The sequence below is a fragment of the Vespa velutina genome, chromosome 3 (genome assembly GCF_912470025.1).
Source record: "Vespa velutina chromosome 3, iVesVel2.1, whole genome shotgun sequence".
Classification (NCBI taxonomy): domain Eukaryota; kingdom Metazoa; phylum Arthropoda; class Insecta; order Hymenoptera; family Vespidae; genus Vespa; species Vespa velutina.
The window spans coordinates 1,570,751-1,592,838 of NC_062190.1; the positions used below are offsets into that span (position 1 = coordinate 1,570,751).

General features: G+C 28.2%; 3 protein-coding genes across 4 annotated transcripts in view; 1 reads left to right on the forward strand and 2 right to left on the reverse strand.

Annotated features, from left to right (window-relative positions):
- The window catches only part of LOC124947522 (dynein axonemal heavy chain 1-like), a 38,492-nt gene that overhangs the window by 7,701 nt on the left and 8,703 nt on the right, over window positions 1-22,088 (forward strand). The window contains exons 22-31 of the mRNA XM_047489796.1: window positions 16,944-17,098; window positions 18,182-18,421; window positions 18,725-18,803; window positions 18,954-19,167; window positions 19,303-19,465; window positions 19,616-19,734; window positions 19,856-20,061; window positions 20,141-20,303; window positions 20,809-20,969; window positions 21,851-22,066. Coding sequence (XP_047345752.1) covers window positions 16,944-17,098; window positions 18,182-18,421; window positions 18,725-18,803; window positions 18,954-19,167; window positions 19,303-19,465; window positions 19,616-19,734; window positions 19,856-20,061; window positions 20,141-20,303; window positions 20,809-20,969; window positions 21,851-22,066 — 1,716 coding nt within the window. The remainder of the gene's footprint in view (window positions 1-16,943; window positions 17,099-18,181; window positions 18,422-18,724; window positions 18,804-18,953; window positions 19,168-19,302; window positions 19,466-19,615; window positions 19,735-19,855; window positions 20,062-20,140; window positions 20,304-20,808; window positions 20,970-21,850; window positions 22,067-22,088) is intronic.
- Window positions 1,221-14,145, reverse strand: LOC124947744 (thyrotropin-releasing hormone receptor-like). 2 transcript variants are annotated; one of them, XM_047490321.1, is made up of 5 exons: window positions 13,924-14,145; window positions 11,067-12,187; window positions 4,595-4,799; window positions 4,345-4,450; window positions 1,221-3,939 (listed from the first exon to the last, which is right to left on the reverse strand). In XM_047490321.1, the coding sequence occupies exons 2-5, from the start codon at window positions 11,949-11,951 to the stop codon at window positions 3,708-3,710; spliced, it is 1,428 nt and encodes a 475-aa protein (XP_047346277.1). In that variant the 5' UTR covers window positions 11,952-12,187; window positions 13,924-14,145; the 3' UTR covers window positions 1,221-3,707. The 2 variants fall into 2 exon arrangements, with proteins under 2 accessions (XP_047346277.1, XP_047346276.1); XM_047490320.1 differs by having other exon boundaries at window positions 11,067-12,259.
- LOC124947743 (cytochrome P450 9e2-like) lies at window positions 8,009-9,883 on the reverse strand. The gene has a single exon (XM_047490319.1). It carries the CDS (start codon window positions 9,647-9,649, stop codon window positions 8,120-8,122), a length of 1,530 nt encoding a protein of 509 aa, XP_047346275.1. The 5' UTR covers window positions 9,650-9,883; the 3' UTR covers window positions 8,009-8,119.

The following is a 22,088-nucleotide window of genomic DNA, read 5'->3' on the forward strand; positions in this document are numbered from 1 at the left end:
AAAAAAAATATATATATATATAGATGTGTAATTAAAGTTATCTAATACTTTTTCGTAAAACGAGATGTTATAAGCAATGATTGATGAAGAAAGTGTGTCTTTAGATATTTAAACTTTTTTATTGGGAGTACGCCGATCAATCGTTCGTAAGAATAATTCCTTCTATAACTCAAGGGATTCTAATGGATTTTATATCTTAGTTCCTTTTTTAATTCGTCAGAGAGTAGAAATATTTTTGAGTAGGCGGATCGATCCGCATATTTTCATCGTGGACTCACCGAAACGATAAATTGCTTTTCGTATTTCTGCCAAAGCATATCTTCTCTTAATTCGCATAGAAAATGTTGTCTGTAATTTTCGATACGATTTTTATGTTTGTGGGTTCATCGATCCATAATAATGAGAAAGAATATAATAATTATCATTAGGTCGTATTATGATTATGATAGTAATTAAGTGATGTATCAAATTTTTTTTTAGTAAATATTCACATAGATAAAGATCATAATCTTCATGATCAGAAATTCATTCTTCTTTCGTTGCAATTAGGTAATTAAATATAATATCATTTGTTATCTTAACTTATGTATTTATCAAAAAATAATTCGATCGTTTAGGATATTTTTATTTCTCTTTTTAATATAGACTCATTTGAGGAGGACTAAAAAAAAAAAAAAAAAAGAACAAAAAAATGTTAATATTAAGACTATCTATTTGGACATTTGATATTTTATTTTCTTAAAATACTGTATCTTTCTTTTTTTTTTTTATTTTATCTGGAAGGAAAATCGTTGAAATGCTGGGTCATTCGATGATCCACGTTAATTATCGAAGGTAACAAAATAGACTAATCTTATTTAAAACGGAAAGCCAAATTTGAAATAGTCGCATCTGCAAAACACGTGCGGTCAATAACCATTTCTATGAACGTTTCTATATTTGTGGTTATCGTTTTATAAAAATAGGTGTCAGTATAATATCTGAAGATTTTTTAAAGTTATGAAGATTTTTTAAAGTTATGAAGATTTTTTAAAGTTATGAAGATTTTTCAAAGTTATGAAGATTTTTTTAAAGTTATGAAGATTTTTTAATATTAACGATCGTAAGAAAGAGGAAAACTGAAAGTTAATACATATTTGAAAAATAACATTAATTTATTTATACAAATAAATAATAAATTAATGAAAAAAAAAAAATATATATATATATATATAAAGTGTACATTTTCAAAGTTAATCGCGGTATATAATTTATATTTGTATACGTATGTGTGTTTTCGTGTTTACATTATACGGTAACTTAAGAAATAATTGAAGAAAATTACATAAGGAAATTAATAAATAAGAGAAGTAGTGTTGTACTATATCATACAACTTATATCCGATAAATATTTCTAATTTGTTGTTTACAAATGTATATAATAATTTTATTATAAGAACTTAAGTAAATTTGTTTACTAGAATTATATTGCATACACATGTATATACTATGTAAATATATACGACAGTAAAATGATACTTCTAATTGGGCACTTTTATCAATAAGAAGCTTCTTCTGCTATTACACTTTCAGACACTTAAAATGTAGTTTATACTTTCATTGAAATCGATTTACATGTGTTTAACATAGCTTTATGCTTATATGTTAATTTAACTTAGTGTTTCAAATATTAAAAAGTAGATATATTATTTTTACAACAATAACAAAATATTAAATTATATACTCGACGTATATTCAATATCTTAACTTAATAAATTAATTGTTAATATTAACTGTTAATATAATAAATAATTATATAATAATATTATGTGCATCCTATGAATATTTAAAAATTCTCTCAATTGTACGTAAATCTGTAAATCGATTCCATTTTATTTATTTATACATACATATATCGTTTTCTGTATGTACACATTTACAGGAATGGATTAGATAGATTTATTTTATTTAAAGTAAACCTATTTACACAGTATTTGCGAGGAATCCTAAGTGTTACATCACATAGAAACATTTAATAAGTTAAAAACTTGTTCTCCGTTTGTTGTTTATAATTATTGATAAATACGATACGTGTATTTTTTTTTTTTTCTTCTGATTTAAGGATGTCAGAACAGGTACGTGATTATTTCACTTCCATTATTTCTCACAATATCAATTATTATGTCTTTTAATATTAACGTTCTTTTATAATAATGTTAAATATACAATATTTTTGCAGATTATATGCTAATAAAAGGATTCATGCTTGTACAAATATTGGTATGCATTTATTAAATGCCCAATATTAAAAATTTTTGAAGAAAAGTAAAACTGTGAGATAATAATTATTTAGTGAAAATTCAGACGTGAATATTATAAATTAGGTTCTTTTTTTTTTATATATTCATGATTTAATTGTTAACTTTATAACTATAATTTTGTGAAATTAATTAACACCAGTACAGACCACCAATATTTAGCCAACCTTCACGTGAGTATAATATATCTAGTATAAACAAATTCTGTGCAAAAGCGATGAAAAAAGTGAAAAAAGTAAATTTGTCACTTTTTTATTTATACTTTTTTTTATTTTTTATTTTTTAAGAAAATTCCCATTTCAATATGTCATGAATAAACCATAACAGAGTAATTTAAATCCTCATGGGATATTTGCAATGATAAATTTCGAAGAGGTTTAATAAAATTTCATACGGGCCATGAAACGATATATATCCCTTCTGTTTTAAGTGCAACACAAAATTCCGGGCTTTCAGATGTCGCCCATAAATTTCATACCTTTATCGTCGTATCTACGTAAAAGTAGGCAGTAATGGTTTATGTTACCTTCGAAAAGGATGATGTTAAACTTTCTTTATTTCCTGTTACTAGATCTTTTAATAATAAGCTTTGGATATGATATCTTGATAATGATACACTCGAAGAGAATATTTTTCTCGATTTGAATATAATTATACGTATAATATATTGATACAGAGTTATAGTATAATGTAAAATAATAAATAATGTTTCAATATAAAATATTGTATTAAATTTGACGATCGAGGGATACATTATCGAGGGATATTAAAGTTAAAATAAAATTCAAAAAAGAATTCTATGAGATTCAACGTTATCATGATTATTAATATTCTCGCCGTCTATATTTCATGTATATTCTACATAATCTTATAAAGTATACTCAAATAATCTTGTTTATCATAAGCCGTTGCAACAGACGAGTAGCTTTATCTTTAAGTAACTATCGATCAGCATGTACACAGAGATAGTAATAATGTTGTGCATATCACTACCCTGTTACCACTCGACAACACCCCTGATATCCCATATCGATGACATTGCAATTCAAGTACCAGATGTGTCCCATCGACATTAATTTAAACCGTGAATAGACGATGTATATCGAAAGTTACGATAGAAATAATTTCATTAATGTCTATTATTTTTGCAGTTGTCATGGCTATCCATTTGTGGAGCGTCAATAATCTCGAGGAACCATCGAGAGGTTTTGATATTGATAGTGAATTATGGTCAAACATTTTATTCTCCTTTTTCAGTCTTTGATAAATTGAGCAAATTTATAGACGTTACCCTGATGAGGACGTCGATGATCGCATTTCAACTATCATTTATGAATTAGCCGGTTCTCTAACGTTCATCATAATGATCGTTTCTGTCCGGCTCCTTCTGGATCGATGATGATGGAATATCTATATATATCTCTGAGGATTACAGTGATACCTGGTCATGCTTTTTAAAACTTTACGCAACAGTTGTTCCAAACAGCGTCGAAACGTGATACCGCACATGGCGTATAGGAGAAAATTGATACTGAAGTTAGTGTAGTAAAGAAGCATGAAAAACTGTTGAAGACACCAAAGTAGAGCGGGTGTATCTCTTCGTGCAAGAGTGAAGAAGAAGACGCATAAGCGTATCACGTAGCTGAGACAAATAAATATGTTTGTTTCAATTAAAACAATTGTTATTTATTACTTAATATTATTATCAGAAAAATTTTCTTTCTTTGTATATTGTTGCATCACGAAGTAATTATTCAATTATTTCTGATAGTAATCTTTAAATATGACTTCAGTTTTTAATATTTTATGTATTATTTTAGAGAGAAAAATCAATTGTGTTAAACTTTTGTTAAGGCGCTCCATTTCTCTCTTTTACGTTTTAATTTAATCGACGATAATGATATTACTTGTCAAAGATATCGACGTAAATCAATACTTTTCGATTATAGAAAATAATTTATTCTTCATTGATTTGAAAATATTATAAATATTATTTTGAAATAGAAATATATAAGAAACGATTAATACGTTAATATGTTACACTCACCTCGGAGAATTGAGAATGATAAAAACAGTACTGATCAATAAGAGCATTTTTGTAATACTTTGTTGATTTCTAGTTGATACGAGATTTCGCGAGGATGATCGTACGTCTGTAAGATAAAAAACAATTAGATATAAACGGATTTTACTTTATAATTTATAGAATTGATTGAATTATTTTTTATAAATAATTATATATGCGTAAAGCTTAAAGATAATTTATTGATTTCATAGAAAAACAAAATTCTACTCACGTATACATCGAGCCGCTATTTCGGGTAGTTGGCAAGCATTTCTTGGTGTAGACGGTGGTACTGCGATCGATGTAGGCTGATGCCTTGAATTTTGAGAATGGTTGGTTTTCGAAGAGTGAAAAGATTGCTGAGAGGGTGGCCTACGTTCCCCAATGATCGCACCCATATTGATACCGCCGGCACCATTGTGACTGCTACTGGCACTCTGTAATGTATATTGAATATAGCATGAATTTCAGTGTACGTGCACGATCGAGGATTCTTGATAATTAAGTGATGTCAGCTGAAAAGTATTGATTTATGAACCCTAGGACAGTAATGAAATAAGAAAATGTTCGTATTAAATGTAATCGATTTTTCTATTATAGTATATTCTCTACCAATTAAGTTTTATTAATTCGTTAATATTATCTTATAGTTTTGTTGATTTATTCCGTTATTAGTACTTTATTTAAATTTATTTAAAACTTTTTGCTTCATTCTAAGCCAACATCCACGAGAATAAGATATGTTGACATATACATCCACAAATAATAATATTATAAATTTTCAATGATCATTTATTTTATCTTATATATCCTTTTTCTTGTAAATATAATTCTATAGTAATTTTAATTGTCAAATATGTTCATCAATATCTTATTTACTTTGATTAAGTGTGAAAATAATATAATAGCTTACTATAGAAAAGCATACAGTAAATCTGATGCGTTCAAATCATGTCACGTATTTCATTAAAGAAGCTTCATCTGACAAATGCAATAAATTCAAAGACTTTAATTTATTTTTTTTTTTTTTTTTTTTTTGAAGCGTAGCTTATTATTTATTGTGATATAATCAATAAGATTTTTTTTCGTTTTTTCTTTACGAATAGACGCAAAACTCAGTTATAAACTTTTTGTTATTGTGGTATTGTATTTCATGATTACTCTTAAAATGGGTTCGTTTTTATATTAATGAAAAATGCACTTATTGTTCACGTGTAGGTAGATATTGATGTATCTATCTACGTTCAACGATTAACTGATGGAGTATTGTTACAATTCCCTGATTAATAGACGACTTCTCAGGGTGCCAATCAGCTTTCGATACTATACAAATTGGTTGCGTATCCTTTGCGCAAGTATTCGTTTCGACGAACAGTATCTTCTGATGAAACGTCGATACTTTATTTTCGTTTGTTTTCAATTGCAATACGTTAATATAATTTTTATTACAATTTATATTTCATTGTTTCATTTTTCATTTCATTTTTTAAAGGACAAAAACGCTTTGACTACGTCATAATTTATTTAAGTATGAATTGAAAATGGATCTATACAATTAATATTTAAATAATATTAGACATCAAAGGGAAGACATAAATAGTCATATTTAAAATTTAAATATAATTATAATTATAATTTCATATATCGATATGTATATCGGTATATATTTTATTTAATTGATTGCATATCTTTGATTTCATTCACTTCTTTTTGTATTATCTTAAACAATATTTACATTTTTAAATTATTATTTAAAAATGCCGTATGAAAAATACGATTGTTTAAATAAGATAAGAAGAACATATAAAAAAATATGTTTTGTTATCATATTAGTTTCATTATCTTACTTTATCTTGTTATCTCAGGAAAATATCTTTTTGTTACAATTTTAGAATGTATTATTTATAATCAGATAATGATTATACTGTTCAGATCATTTGTATTTTTTTTTTGTTATGTCCTTATCTATATCTAAAACATGCTTGATCATGCATGTCCTTGGCACTGAATACCAAATGATTTAAAACAGGCAAGATCTGTTTCACTATTAATTTCAATAGATGATTCACAGAATCCATAGGTCAGAGGTTACTATCTTGATTGATTTTCTAAATAAAAAATATATCACTATACTATTCAAATATTTCGTTGCGTTTGATATACATGTGCAGAACATATAACGGTTATATGTGAAAAGATAAAAAAGTGATTGGCATGGCCGATGTGCTGTCGTTATAAAAAGTAAAACATGTTTTATATCTGTACTGTAACGAAGCAACAAAACTTCAATATATCCGAGTTTAATCGATGAAGAGAACTGAACCGAATAAATCAAATTTGAAGAGAAAATCGTTATAAATCGCAGATTAATAAATTTAAATATTTCATCGTAGATTCAAAAATGAATAATAATTTCGAAATTCTCATGATGATTCAAAAAAAAAGAAAGAAAGAACAACGATATGCGTGATCAAGTTCGTTCGAACGAATTTCAATGAATTTATTTTATCAATATTGTTTTCGAACAAATGAAATAAATTTACTATGAACGATACATAAGTGATCTGTAAATTCCGATTGATTACCTTCGTTTATTGAGAAGTAAAGCATACAACGCTTATGATTATTTGTAATGTGAAAATATTTCTTTACAGATTTTCGTATTATTTTACGCGTACAATTATCAATTGACTCACTTAAACGTTTGCCAATTAACTAGGAGTTTAAATATATGTAGGAGTTTTACATATATGTAGGAGTTTAGATACTTTGTATAAACGCCTTCTTTCGGAATTTTACATTGAAAAATGTGAAATATGTTACTTTTATCTTTTATGGATTGCCATTTGACATTATACGCATTGTAGACAATACGATTATAAATATCTTCTTAGAGTATCATCGAGAAACAAACGTATAGAGTATTATTATTAAAAAATTCTTTTTAATTTTTATCTAAATTAGTGACAATTGAGAGATTTGTTATTAAACGTATCTAAATGTAACGTTATATATATTGAATTACAAGAACAGAGCCAAGATAACATTGCATTTATCATATAACGTTTACTATGTTACAATGACTTGCACGTGAGTTGTTATCGTATCCTCCTACTAATTGTCATCTTGCGTAATCAATGTTAAATCACATATTAAAATCTTCGCATTTATACAAATGAATTTTGTTGGACAATTAAAACATAATGCCGGAGTGGTAGAAATATGTCGATGGTTGAGTTCTGTAAAGATGAATGGCAAAGCTTACATAAGCCACGGATATTTATACGCACGGTTCGAAAATAGTCGACAAACCGCAATCTCTGTAGAGTCGTTTCACTAATACGAGCAAAGGCGTTTCGATAAAGCATGAAAAACTTAAAATTCTTTAAGCTGTGCAACTTGAAAGATATTTTGTAACATTTGATGAAATCTATATTCTTCTACTGTGATGATTAAGCAGGAAACATAATATGAATCTTAACGAGACTATTTCTTTTTCTTGTGAATTTTTTTTTTTTCTTCGCTATTATTCGATATATTATAATAGAATTTTCTTATATCGTAGAATCAGTTTTTTTTTTTTTTTTTTTTTTTTTTTTTTTTTTTAAGCGGACACATTAGTACACGTTATTCTTATTTATTATATTAATTATATTTATCGATTTTACAAAAGCAAGATTATTACTATTTATCATTATCTTTAAATTTTATTATCTATTTCTTCATTTCTTTTCGTTCAACGTTATTATTTATTTTATCATTTGTTATCGTTTCCGTTGATTGTATTAATAGCATTAGTGGATTTTCGAGCATTAATTTCCAACCAAAAACCATTTTCAGCTGTCATGATCATACTTTTTTTACTAAATTTTATTGGTATCGAAGTTTTAGAACATATCTTAAGTTCACAACGGGCTAAGAGATTGAAAAATACAACTTTACAAATCATAAGAGCGTATCTATTGCCTATACAAATTCTGGGCCCAATACCGAAAGGAAAATAAATTAATGAATCAATATCTCCATCAATAAATCTACTTGGATCGAACTTATCTGGATTTGGAAAATATTTTGGATCACGGTGTATGGAATATGGTAAAAACCAAACACTTGTTCCAGGTTTTAACATATATGATTTCCCTCCAGGTATTGCTGGTGGTAATTCCAAACTTTTTGAACAATATCTGTCCACAAACGATGTCAAAGGGTATAGTCTTAAAGTTTCATTGATTACAGCGTCTAAATATTTCAAATTCATAATAACATCATACGTAGCCCGACCATTTGTCATTTTCAGACTTTGATTGATTTCCTCTCGTAGTTTGATTTGAACTTCATTGTTTACAGCTATTTCGTGAGCAAGAAAACACATAAAGGTCGCAGTAGAATCCGATCCGGCAAGGAAAAACACAAAGGCTTGTGACGTCATATCATCATAAGATATTTGCATTTTCTCTCTTGATTCCATCATCAATTGAATCATGTCAGGTCGAATAATACCTTTTTCTTCTCTTGTTTTAATACTATCGATGATTACATTGCGGAAAAAGTTACGTACTTTGTCACCAAATAGTTTAATGTCAAACGTTTTAAATAACCAAGGAAAATTTCTACCCAAAAGTAATTTCATAGAAAGAATACTGTCAAAATTTAAAATCGTCTTAGTCAGCGTAATGAAATCGTTATTCGGATCCTTTATAGAATCAATAGCAATACCAAAAGCAGTTGTCGCTACTGCGTCACTCGTATAATTTGTAAAAATGTCTTTCATTTCGGTTGTCCAACCTTTTTCAGATCTTATCGCGATATGATTAACAAAGTTTTCAGCACATTCCTGTACTAATCCAAACATCATCTTCATTTTGCTGGAGGTGAATGTAGGACTTAATATTTTTCTCATTTCACGCCAAGTATCACCTCGTAGTTGAAAAAGATTCTTTGCCATTAAGGGTTCGTTTTCAGCAACGAAACTAGTATGATCGCAAAAGTTATCAAAGTTTTTGATCCCAATTAAATTGATTATTTCAGGATCACGAAGTATTATAACCGGGCTCATGAAATCGTAAAATCCAAAGTACTTTGTTTGTGAATATTTTTTATATAAATCTCCCAATAATAAATGCACAGGTTTTCGTCGAAAGAAGTAAGGTGCCATATTGCCGAATATAGGTAATGGAGTATCATGTAATAATTCTTTTTCCTTAAAGTAAGATGTGCTACGGAAACAGAAATGATAAAGACCCAAGCCAATGGCGAGAATCGTTAATACAGTCATAAAAATCTCCATCGATTGAAAGTGTTTTCAAATTCTTCTTCAATTAAAATACAAATCTTCAAACTCTTGAAGAAATAGAAAGTACCGACAGAGATGTTATGAGACTTGTTATCGACTCGAGTAGCTGCGAGTGACTAACAGCAGTAGATGATTTTATACCACTTGAAGTATTTGAAGCAATGATTATCTGACAATCAATGATTTAAGAGCATCAAGGATCCATATATAACTAAAGATGACGTCTTCTATATCAAGAGAATTAACTTGGAAATTGTTTTCATTTCTTATTCAATGAAGTATCATTTAATTTAAATATAATAAATAATTAACTAATTAAACTTTTGAATATTTTTAGGTACTATGTTAAGCTATTATATGTATATAAATATTCAGCTTTATATATCGAAAACAAGTTATATCAGAAATATTTATATTATTCTGATAATGCAAAAATGAAGTGTTTATTAATCGAATTTATATTAATTAATATGAAGAGAGTAAATATAAAGGAATTTATGTCTTATCTATTAATCAATATTTTTTGTTAAATATCAAATTTACGACGCTTTTGCTAATGCGAATTAAATTAATATTAAGTAATAAGACATCATTCTCTCTCTCTCTCTCTCTCTTTCTCTCTCTCTCTCCCTTTTTTCATATTATTGATTAAGTATGATATTACAAGCATTAATTAAAACTCGAAGTTTATTCTGTTAATAATTAATTGTAGTTACCGAATGTATCTTATTTTATGTATTTACTATTTTTTTTTTTTTTTTTTTTTTTTTGGAGAAAGAATTATAAACGATATTATATTATTTTTTTAAACGAAAGAATGTTCGCACATTTATAAAAGTTAACTTTTATTATTTTTGCTCTCTATTAATTAGCAATGATTAATATAGTGACGAATTTTCATTTTACTGTCCTAATAAGAGTATCAGATGAAAAGTTTATGAGTAACAATAACACAAAAACATGCACATTTATCGCGTCTGTTATTAATTTTTCAAATTAAAGGCGTTTCAAATTCTTCGTCCACTACGTTTTTCTCTTCATACCGCAATAACATATATGGGGCAGCTGTGCCATATCCAAGTTTGTTGATATTTCAATAAACATATATACATACCAGTATTCTTCCACATGACTGGAATGTGTAGGAAGGTAATACTGCGTTTTACTAAGTACGTATCTTTATTTTCGTAGATGTTTACTAGTTAGAATTATGAAGACACCTAAGCGCAAAGTGTTTAAGCATAAAACGTTACGGGAAAGTGAAAAGATAAGATTGTGTATTTGTGAACATCATGCAAGATAGAATCATGCAGACTCCCGATATTGTCTTTATCTACGTAGATATTTACCAGGAAGCACATACGTTACGATAAGAAAGGAAGTTCACAAAACGAGGGATAACATTACTCACCGGAATTTGGTTTAGATTAATTTCGGATCTTTCTCTGCTTTGACAGGTGGTGGATACACTCGGTGCTTGTTTGAATCTTCTAGTAAATCTAAGAAGATTTCTCATTATCATTGTATTCATAATGATGATAAGTACAAGCGGTGCTATCAAACTGGCTATGCTATCGATGATACTGATGATCCTCATAGTCTCAAGATATTCTATCTTGAGATCGCATAATTCATAGCCATCGTGAATTTTGACGACGCCGGCCGTAACAAAAGCGTAAGAATGACTTGCTAAGGCAAGTATAACTAGTATCAAGACGATAGCCTTTGCCCGTGCTATTGTGCACATGTGAGGCCGATGCAATGGGTATTGCACGGCTATGAATCTTTCTACAGTAAAGGCGACGATCAGCCAAACGCTAAGAGAGCTACAAACAGCACTGATGTAGACCAAAGTCTCGCACCAGCCGTCTTTGTTGAATACCATCCAGCCAACGGTGTTATTGAGCCAAACCAGAAGAAGGGAGACCAAAAATCCAAAATCAGCTGTAGCCAGTGCTGCTAAATAATAACTCGAACTTCGCATTTTTAGATGGGTATTCAGAAAGACAACGCATGATAAAAGATTTCCAACCAGTCCCAAAAGGATTATGGCCGGAATGTAGTACATGTGGAATAATTCAAGCAGAAAGTACACCGAACTACAAGCTTCGAAGGATTCTTCTTCAAATTCAATCGATGTCTCGTAACTGACGTTTCTGTGAACGTACGTGTTTGTTACATTCGTCCAAGTAACAACAGAACTCGCTGATCTTCGTACACGTGGTAAAGCACTAATCGTAGCTGATATTTGAATACACTTTGAGTTAGTTGCAACATTAGACGTTCTCCAAAACATGATGTGTATACGATCGTTCTTATGTTATGATAAATATTTACTTATGATCAATCGTATATCAGTGAATCCTTTTTATGCAAAAGTAAAAAAAAAAAAAAACAGACGACTTTACACGGCTTTATTTGAGGTCACCTCGTGACAAGGTTTATAAGAATCCTTTGTAGGGGCGAACGATTTCCGTCACTTGTCGTCTTATTGATTCAGGATGATGTGCAGATTGCTTCTTTTACTGTTAGCTACGTTGTTCAAATTTTAGATTTCTCGTTATATGTTTCTTCGATATCTTCGTTTACAGATACTCTTTAGTTCTTGTACGTTAATCACAATGATTAATGATTTATTCGATAAGTTTTACTCGATATATATTTATAGATTTTCCTTTTTCAAGGATCTTCAAATTTTCTTTCTAATTTTGTAATACTATAGTAAGCACAATGTTTACGGGAAGTTAGGCCCTCGTTCATTCATAATTGCACGCTAACATAAATGCTCGATATAAATACTCTCTCAGAATTATCGAGTGAGATGATGATGCAATGCAAATGAAATGTGAAAAGCGGCTTGTTTATAATGAAAATAATAGATGTTTAAATAAATCTAAGGATAATGGAAGAAGCGATATATATATATATATATATATATATATAATATAATAAATTCTTATATGTCTACGAAAGAAACTAATGAGAATGTCCGTCGTTTATTTAAATTTAATCCTCGTTTTGTTCTATTATTTATTTTGTATTAATTACTTTTATTCTATTTTTCTACAAGCTGTGCACGATGTAATGAAGATTAAAATAAAAAACTGGAATGTTTTTACGGCTATTTTTTATGTTAAAATTTTTCAACTTTCTACGTTGAACCGAAACATTTATTTTCTTTCGATCGAAGAACGTATATTTTATAACTTTTGTATTTATATACATCTATAGTAAATTTGCTCAATCCTTTTTTGTTTATACGCATCGATCTCTTTCGTATTAGTCAGGTAGAAGAAAAACTATCGATTTATCTATCGCGGTTTTAAGAAACCTGTTCCTTTGATGAAGATAAACAGATAGGTCTGATTTATCGGTTTAGCGGTTATCCATCAAGAAAAGAGACAAATGTAGAGCAGATTTAAGATATGGTTTTAAAAATATTCCTTTTCGTAAATATGAAGGACGTTCATGAGAATCTAAAATTTCTAATATTATAACTTTAAAACGTCGTTTATTTTACGAATTGAACGAAAGTATGATATTTTTATTTAATATATTAGTATGTATTTTTAATTCTTTTTTAGTTTCTTTTTTTCTTTTCTTTTTTCTTTTTTTTTTTGTTTTTTTTTTTAAACCAAACTGTATCGATAATCTGGAATTAGATATTTAATTGATTGATTACACAAAGATGATAGTAACACCTGTTACGATCTCTGGTAAATGCACTTTCAAGAACCATTAATCAAGATTAAGCTAACATCCACGTAACATAAATTATTATATGAGCTTCTCGAACTATATATCATTTACGTGTCCGCGTTAGGACAAATAAATCTAAACACGTTTGATCCGTTATATGCTTTCTTAAAATCGATATCACAATTTTCCATCTTTTCAGAGATAATCCTTATCTCAAAATTAAAATGTATTAGTTATTCTATGCAATTGTCTCTGGGAAAGTTCCTTGGTAGTCGTTCAAAATGAAAATATTAACGTAGGGATTTTTAAATTAGGTAGATAGTCTGAATAGTATATAGCACCGATCGTGATCTCCGAATGAGTTCACTGACTCTAGTAATTTGTATGTATAACGTGCCGAATATTTTTCGCTCTCTTTATCTTTTCTCACAATGAAATATATATGTATATATGTATATATATACACACACACACACATATATATATATATATATATATATATACACATGTATTTTCTTGAAAGGATCCTTCTAATATATAAGAAAAATCCCTTAGGGATGGTTTGCTACCTGCTTTGTTTCTTTGTTATCTATTTACACAAATCTTTCAACCAAGATTCGAATTTCTTTTCTTTCCGAATAAATCCTCAATCCATTCACTTGTAACACTCTTTCATAAATATATATGTATATATATATTCATTTTCATCTTTTCCTCTTCCTCTTCCTCTTCCTCTTTTTCTTCTTCTCCTTCTTCTTCTTTTTTTTTTTTTTCTTTTTTTTTCTTTTTTTTTTTTTTGTATCTTTTAACACTAACCTTTTCAAATCGCTCGATAGAAAAAAAAGCCAATGGGAAAGTTGAAAAACGAGGAGCGTCGTGAGGTTCAGCGCGACGTAAGATAAACTGGACGCGCCGTGGACGATCTCGACGCGTTTGCCGGCCGAAAAGTTCTCCCGCATGCGCCATGCAATTTATACTGCGATGACGACTATGTTCCTTTGGTTCGAGATTTTCATGTTGGATATTTCATCATAACTTCCTCTCTCAATTTTCTTTCAGGAATCGTCTATGGTCATCATCGTCATTTCTTTTTCTATGATATTTATGAGAAAAACGTAAGCAATGGAATGATTATTAAAATTGTTCTAATTGAAAAAAAAAAAAAAAAAAAAAAAAAAGGCGAATAAATTAGAATAATAATCAATATTAAATCGTAAAAATTTCTTCAATTATTTTCTTAAAGTACTAACTATTTGTTATTTCAATTGATTAAACAATTCTTTTTTTTTCTTTCTTTCTTTTTCTTTTTTTTTTTATTTTTTCTTTTTTTTTTCCCCCTTAAAACGATAAACTCTGAGTTTTTAAAAGAGGAAAGAAAAAAGATACGTTGCGTAAGCTTATCGATGATTATACTTTTTAGCTTAGCTGACATCCTATTTTTCAATGTCAATTCCAATGTTTGGGTGTGACAAAGCGTTTCCATCGAGTTTGTATTTTGTGGAATATGAATAATCGTCTAAATGTTTTCTATTGCACGAAAAGAAATAATAAAAATAAAGATTATCGATCGTGTCTATGAATGACACAAATAAGATATTTTATCGTAGTAGATAATTCTGAATGGATGCAAGTAGAGTAAACCAAACTATGGTCAGCCAAGATATTTCTTATATTCGTCTAAATTCACATTTAAAAGGAATAGAATGTAAATTCGTTATAATCATAAATTTTCCGCATGAAAGAAAACGTATCTTCTTTATAAAATTCTCAATAATCGACTGGACTGATCCCTGCTGTTAGTTCTACCATTCTTTCCGGCATTTAGGCACCCTCTCTGTAATTTATTGATTCTCTCTTCCCTATTCGTCGTCGTTTTATTTGTCTTACTACTTATACACTTTTTCTACGTATTAAAGTAACACCTTTCCGTCATGATTTTATTCAACAAAAGATGATTCGATCTAATAATCAAATAAATTCGATCTATAATACAATAAATAATGTTTTAATGTTCTTTCAGAAAAAAATTTATATAAATACGTATATATCTATTTTAAATAAAGTAAATTAGATTGGAGTTATACTTTTTTATTTTTTCTTCCAATTTGCTCGTCGTCGAAACAACGATTTTATTTGCACGAACTTTAAATTATCACGTCATAATATTATTACCGTTTGTTCAGACGTTGATTGTTTTTTACGATTGATTGAAAGGAGAAACTTTTCTCTTCCATAACCATTTTAATTTTTTATCCATCGTAAATGACATTTTTTTTGAATACTTTAATTATCATTCATAGAGATTAAATAAATCAGGTACAATTTTGCGAAATTCGGCAAAACTTATCTCTTTTATTTTGTGTACGCTCATTCAATGTTCTTTATTTTTTCTTTTTTTTTTTTTTTTAGATTACTAAACCTACCGTGAAATATTTATGTTGAATAATAAATCTATTTATGGAAAGCTATATATAAATTCACAATGATTTTCCCTTCGGTATAATATAAGAATTAGTATACAGGGAATATTTCAATTATATATCATTAATGTGTTGGTTAAAATATCTATTGATCTAATTCATTCAAAGAGATTCAATGTTAGATGTTCGTTAAAATATTTATAAAATTATCAATACGATCATGGAAAATTTTTTCATAAAAAATAAGAAATATATTCGAACAAAGGGTAAACATAATCTCAAAAACAAATATGAACCAGAACAATTGGAATTCGTTATTGGTAGAAGACTATATCTGTGCATGACGTAAACGAAATGAGAGAACTATTGTTTTATAATAGAATAACGTTACAATACGATGGATTATTTATAGTAATGCAACGTAAATGTTTAGTATATATATATATAAAAATATATATATATATATATATATATATATATATTATATGTAAATTATATAAAAATTCGTTGCTTATTTACATATTTAGAATAGAATGACAATATATACGAAATAGCTACAGATTCTCATTATACTATTTCGCTTTATTATATTCAATTGTATAGTATAAATAGTCGTTAAGTCTTCTTCTTGGAAACATACAAAATTGCTGTTTACCATTAACAGCGTCGACTAAAACATAAAATAATGAGAACAAGGACGGTTTACTCGAAAAGTAAATCTGTTCCACATTTTATTCCTTAACTCTGTCTGGTATTTAAAATTATAAAACATTATAAAGCAAATATTTATACGCGTTTCTATAAATATATATATATTGCAGAAGATTTACAAATAAAAATTCCAATGTGAAAATCTCGTGACAATAAACTATGTTTACCATTTTATTGCTTACCCTTACTCTTACTGTTTACCATTATTGTTTACAATTTTTCGTTTACATCTTATACGTTGAAGTTTATATCCGAAAATTCATATCACTCGTATTAAGTACAATCAATGATTTCGTCTCATTAATAGAACTTTATTACAATGCATTGAATTTTGTTTTTTTCACTTGCGATCATTAGAAAAAGTCATTTCTTTAGATAATTTTAATATTCAATTAACTTTACAATAGCGCATAACGATTAGTAGTAATTTTTTTTTTTTTACAAAATTCTCGTTACAGTGTTATCAAATTTTAAGAGACGCTTGTACCAATTTAAAAGGACAATTGCAGCCAAATGGAAAATTCTTTATGCCAGTTTTCACATACGTACTTAATCCAAAAGCAATAACAATGGGCCAACTTTATGGAGAGTATGACCTTGATACACATGAGTGGTATGTAATAAAAAGTATTTTTATAATCACATTATCTCATTCTTTACTAAGTTGAATTTTAAACATCGATTTTTAGAACCTCTCTTTCTCTCTCTCTCTCTCTTTCTCTCTCTCTCTCTCTCTCTCTCTCTCTCATTCTCACTTTCAAATATAACTTATTATAACCATTATTCTATCGAACTATTTAAACTATAATTCTGTATCGGAGGATATAAGTTGCGAGCAATGTCGGAAATGTTTAGCCGATAAAACGTACATTAATATTACAATTAATCGTTTATATCTAGGGTAATTTTCAAATCAATTCGAATCGTGTAATCGTTATCGTATTTAATTAATCGTATTAAATTATAAATATATCGGATAAGATTTATAAATTTTATAAATCAAAGATAAGTGATATATTTCTTTGAATACATATAATTAAATATATTAAATATATTAAATATCATTAAGGTATATTACATTTTTTTTTCTCATACATGAATTTTCGTAGTCACAAAGCCAGATCATTACTAGAAAAACCTTGTTATCAGAAGAAGGTATTGTTAAAGGCGAAATATATCGAGTTTGATACGCGAATGTAAACGATCGATAACGTAAGGTTGCGATAACGCTCTTCCCTGACAGTCGACCATTCATTTATTTTATTCAGTCCCTCGCATATTCGATCGATTTGTTTCAGAAGTACACTCAATATGCCGAATCTTTCTCGCAAGGGGCATAAATTTTTGGCGACAAATATCCCTGTAAAAAATAAATCACCCGTATCACGTATTACCATATATATATAAATGATTATATATATATATATATATATATATATATATATATATATATATGGAATATAATCTGAATACTTTTGTTTAGAATTTCCTAAAAAAAATAAAAAAAAATAAAAAAATAAAAAAAAAATAAAAGAACAGAAAGAAAAAGAAACGAAACACGTAGTACCTTTAATGTTGAGGAATTAAAGAATATTTTTTTTTTTATAATCTCTTCTAAATAAATAAATAAAAAAAAAAAAGGGAAGCTCGCAATAAGCCTCACGAGTTTGATAATATTTTCGTATCTCTTCTTTAGGACCGATGGAATTTTGTCGACTTTAATCCGTGCAGGAACCGAAGCGACGGACGAAAATAAACGTTGGTACGTCTTTGACGGACCAGTCGATGCAGTTTGGATAGAAAACATGAATACTGTATTAGACGACAATAAGAAACTTTGTTTGACTTCTGGAGAAATTATGAAGTTACAACCAACGCAGACAATGATCTTCGAAGTTGGTGATCTTAGAGTCGCTTCTCCGGCTACCGTATCAAGGTATATGATCATTCTTAAATATTATTTTAATGGATAATCGTTATATAACGAAATACTATATAAAATTATGTTATATCCAACAATAAAAATGCACGATTTAAAATTCACGCTTATATCGAATTACGTGTAAACAACAATGAAACGTATATCAATCATCGCGTATACTGTAAGATTTTTTTTTTTTTTTAACGAACAGAAGAGAAGATTTATGGTAAAGTGTTAAACAAAATGGATGATAAATTTAACTGGTTATTAAAGTGATAGGTGAAAGTTGATAATTGATAACATTTTTTTCAAGCGTAGGTGTGGTATGGTATACATGGAACCGGCGGGTCTTGGATTAAAGCCTTTTGTTAATTGCTGGATCAAGTCTTTACCGACGGTAATTCTCTTTTTTTCTCTTTTTTTTTTTTTTTTTTTTTTTTACACTTTCACTTAATATGTATATATATATATATATGTATTTTTTTTTTTTTTTGTAAAAACTTGAAGGAGAATATCAATAAAAGTATGTTTTTCTATCGCTAAATAGAAAATGCAAGATAACGTGGAAACAATAAAAAAACTGACAAATGAATTATTATTCCCCGGTATAAAAATTCTACGTGAACAAATAAAAGAAATCGTAAGCACTGTGGATTCGGCAATAATTCAGTCTTACATAAATCTCATGAACTATAGAATTGGTCCTATGGCTGGTAGAGAAGGCAAACCACCGCCGCCTTTGGTTTTTCAACAAACAATACGTAAGCCAGTATTTAAATAATAAAAAGACAATAATCTTTTATGAAAAGAAAAGAAAAGAACAAAAAAAATAAAATAAAATAAATAAATAAATTCTGAAATTGATCTTACAAGGGTTTCCTCTTTTCTTATGATAGCTGATTTATTATCTCCATGGACAGCTTTTGCTACAGTTTGGAGTTTAGGTGCTACTTGCAGTTACGATGGTCGTTATATATTTAGTACGTGGCTTCGAGATGTACAAAATAATTTCCAACACAAATTGCCATTCCCTGAAGACGGTTTGGTATATGATTACAGGTCCTGTAAATATTGATATCTTGTAAATACATAGAATCATTAAATTTTTAATTATTTATCGTGTAGTATTTATTTTTAAATAAATTACGTAAATTTTTTGAAAAAAAAAATATCATATCTTTCTGATCGAATTGGATTTATATATTTTAGATTACACGATGGTGGTTTTACTGATCCAATCGAAGGACAAGATCCGATTCCACCGCAATGGATTAAATGGTCAGACGATATTCCGATTATTAACATAACTTCAGAAACTAAATATGCTGGTAATTAATTAAATATAAAATTTTTAATCACTTTCACATAATTTTAAGACTTAAACGTTGATATTATCGTCGCTATAAAACTGTAATATATCTTAATTGAATAATTACAATATTTTTTTAGACATTGAAATTCCTACGATGGATAATATTCGACATGCGACTTTGATTGAATATTTATTTATAAACAATAATAATGTATTGTGCATTGGACCAACTGGAAGTGGAAAGACTATGACGATTTCAACGAAATTATCTAGGAATATGCCAAAAAAATTTATTTGTGATTTTATAATATTTTCTGCAAGAACTACTGCCAATCAAACTCAAGTAGAGAAATACTTTTTATTTATTGTGATTATTATTTTAATATAATAATTATTATATTGGAGTTACATATTTTTTCTAGGATCTGATTGATGGAAAATTAGATAAAAGACGTAGAGATGTATATGGTCCACCATTATTAAAAAAACAAATATTTTTCATTGATGACTTCAATATGCCAGCTCTAGAAACATTTGGAGCACAACCACCTATTGAATTAATTCGACAATTTATGGATTTCAGCGGTAAGATTTATTAAATAATATAAGAAATCAAATTCACGATAATAAAAAATATTACAGCTTTTCATTTTCTTATTGGATTTTTATTTTATATATTATAATAAATATCATTCATCATTATACTCTATTAAATAATATCAAGCGAGTAAAACGTAAAACTTAAAATTATATTAAAACTTTATAATGTTTAAATATCACATCTTATATCGAAACTTTTATAAAATTAAAACACTTCAATTCTGTATCTATTACAATTAAAAATTTTAAGAAATTGATAAGATCAAATTCTATATTAATTGCGTAATATATAATACATGCATAATTTTACTGTAAACTTATAAAGTAACCTCCAATTTTCTTTCAAAGCAGAATGATTTATGTCCAATTACTTTCTCGAGATTGTGAGTTGTCGATACGATTATATAAGTATAGGAAAAATGCAATATTCTGCCTTCTAGGATAAACAAACTGAGTATGTGTGAAAGATAAATGGCCACAATTTTTTCAGGATGGTACGACAGAAAGGAAATCGGTAGCTTTAGACTGATCGAAGACGTAAATTTTATTGGTGCCATGGGACCACCTGGAGGTGGAAGAAACCCAGTAACCCCTCGACTCTTACGACATTTCCATTTCATTGCATTTCCAGAAATGGAGGACAGTGCCAAGGTAAATTTCCTATTACATGTATTGATGAATGGGTAATAAATTACGTGAAAAATACGTTTTAAATAGGATTAATATCTTACAATATTATTTATCAAACGATTCTGATTTTATTAATATAAAATTAAACGAAAAATTTAATAGTTTAGAGAATATCATGAGTTTTTTTCCGTCCAATGGAGTTTTATTCCGTTCCACCAAATTATCATCCACACCCATACGACATAATTGCAGATCATGCAAGATTTGACCAATGTTAAAGGAAATGTTCACTAGTTCTTAACCGTAGTATCCTTCGTACTCATTATAATTAGTCCTCATAAATTGTGCTCTCTATGGTCATAATTTATGTTAATCACTTGGTTGGTCAATAGTAGATCTTATGATCATTTTGCCACCCCTCTGTAACTATAATGGATTTCTCCGTGTACGTTTGAGCGAGGTCACCATAGCCTATATTTATTTAAGGTTCCTTAAAGAAACAATATTAATAATACTTTTAATCAATAATTATTTGAAGACAAATTTTTAATATTTATATTTATTAGTATAAATGACAAACAAATCTTTTTAAAAAGTTTAATTAATTTTTGTGCAAAGTATACGTCAAATAACTTTAATATTTTGCTTTGATTATTAACAATATTGCTTTGACGAGAATGACTTGGATTGCAAAGGATTTTGTGTTATGAGAGTCGTAAACTAGAGAAGGGGTACTTTTACTCAGCGAGATAATTTAAATTCAAGATTATCCCACGTTGAAGGGAAGGATTTGTCCGGTGATTCAATCCATATTGCACACTTTTCATTCCCTTACATTGCCTTGTATAAGTAATGAATTTTAAAACTTTTGTTTAACATTATACTTTTCGTTTCTTCCTTAGGCGAACATCTTTGGGATTATTTTAAATTCTTGGCTCTCGAAAACACCAACTTATATAGTTTTATTAAAGTCGATAGTAAATATTACACTTAATATATTTGCCACAATATGCAGGGAACTATTGCCAACGCCTGACAAATCTCATTACACTTACAACCTTCGAGATCTTAGTAAAGTATTTCAAGGTATTCTCATGGCAGATCCAACGAAAATTAATGTAAATAATTCAATCTGTAAAG

Excerpts from the sequence above, each read along its gene's own strand:
- LOC124947743 (XM_047490319.1), bottom strand. The coding sequence starts at position 9,649 with ATGGAGATTTTTATGACTGTATTAACGATTCTCGCCATTGGCTTGGGT.
- LOC124947744 (XM_047490321.1), bottom strand. The coding sequence starts at position 11,951 with ATGTTTTGGAGAACGTCTAATGTTGCAACTAACTCAAAGTGTATTCAA. Across the intron at positions 4,800-11,066 it reads TTAATCTAAACCAAATTCCG|AGTGCCAGTAGCAGTCACAA; the intron begins GTGAGTAATGTT and ends TATACATTACAG. Across the intron at positions 3,940-4,344 it reads ATCATTCTCAATTCTCCGAG|CTACGTGATACGCTTATGCG; the intron begins GTGAGTGTAACA and ends TATTTGTCTCAG.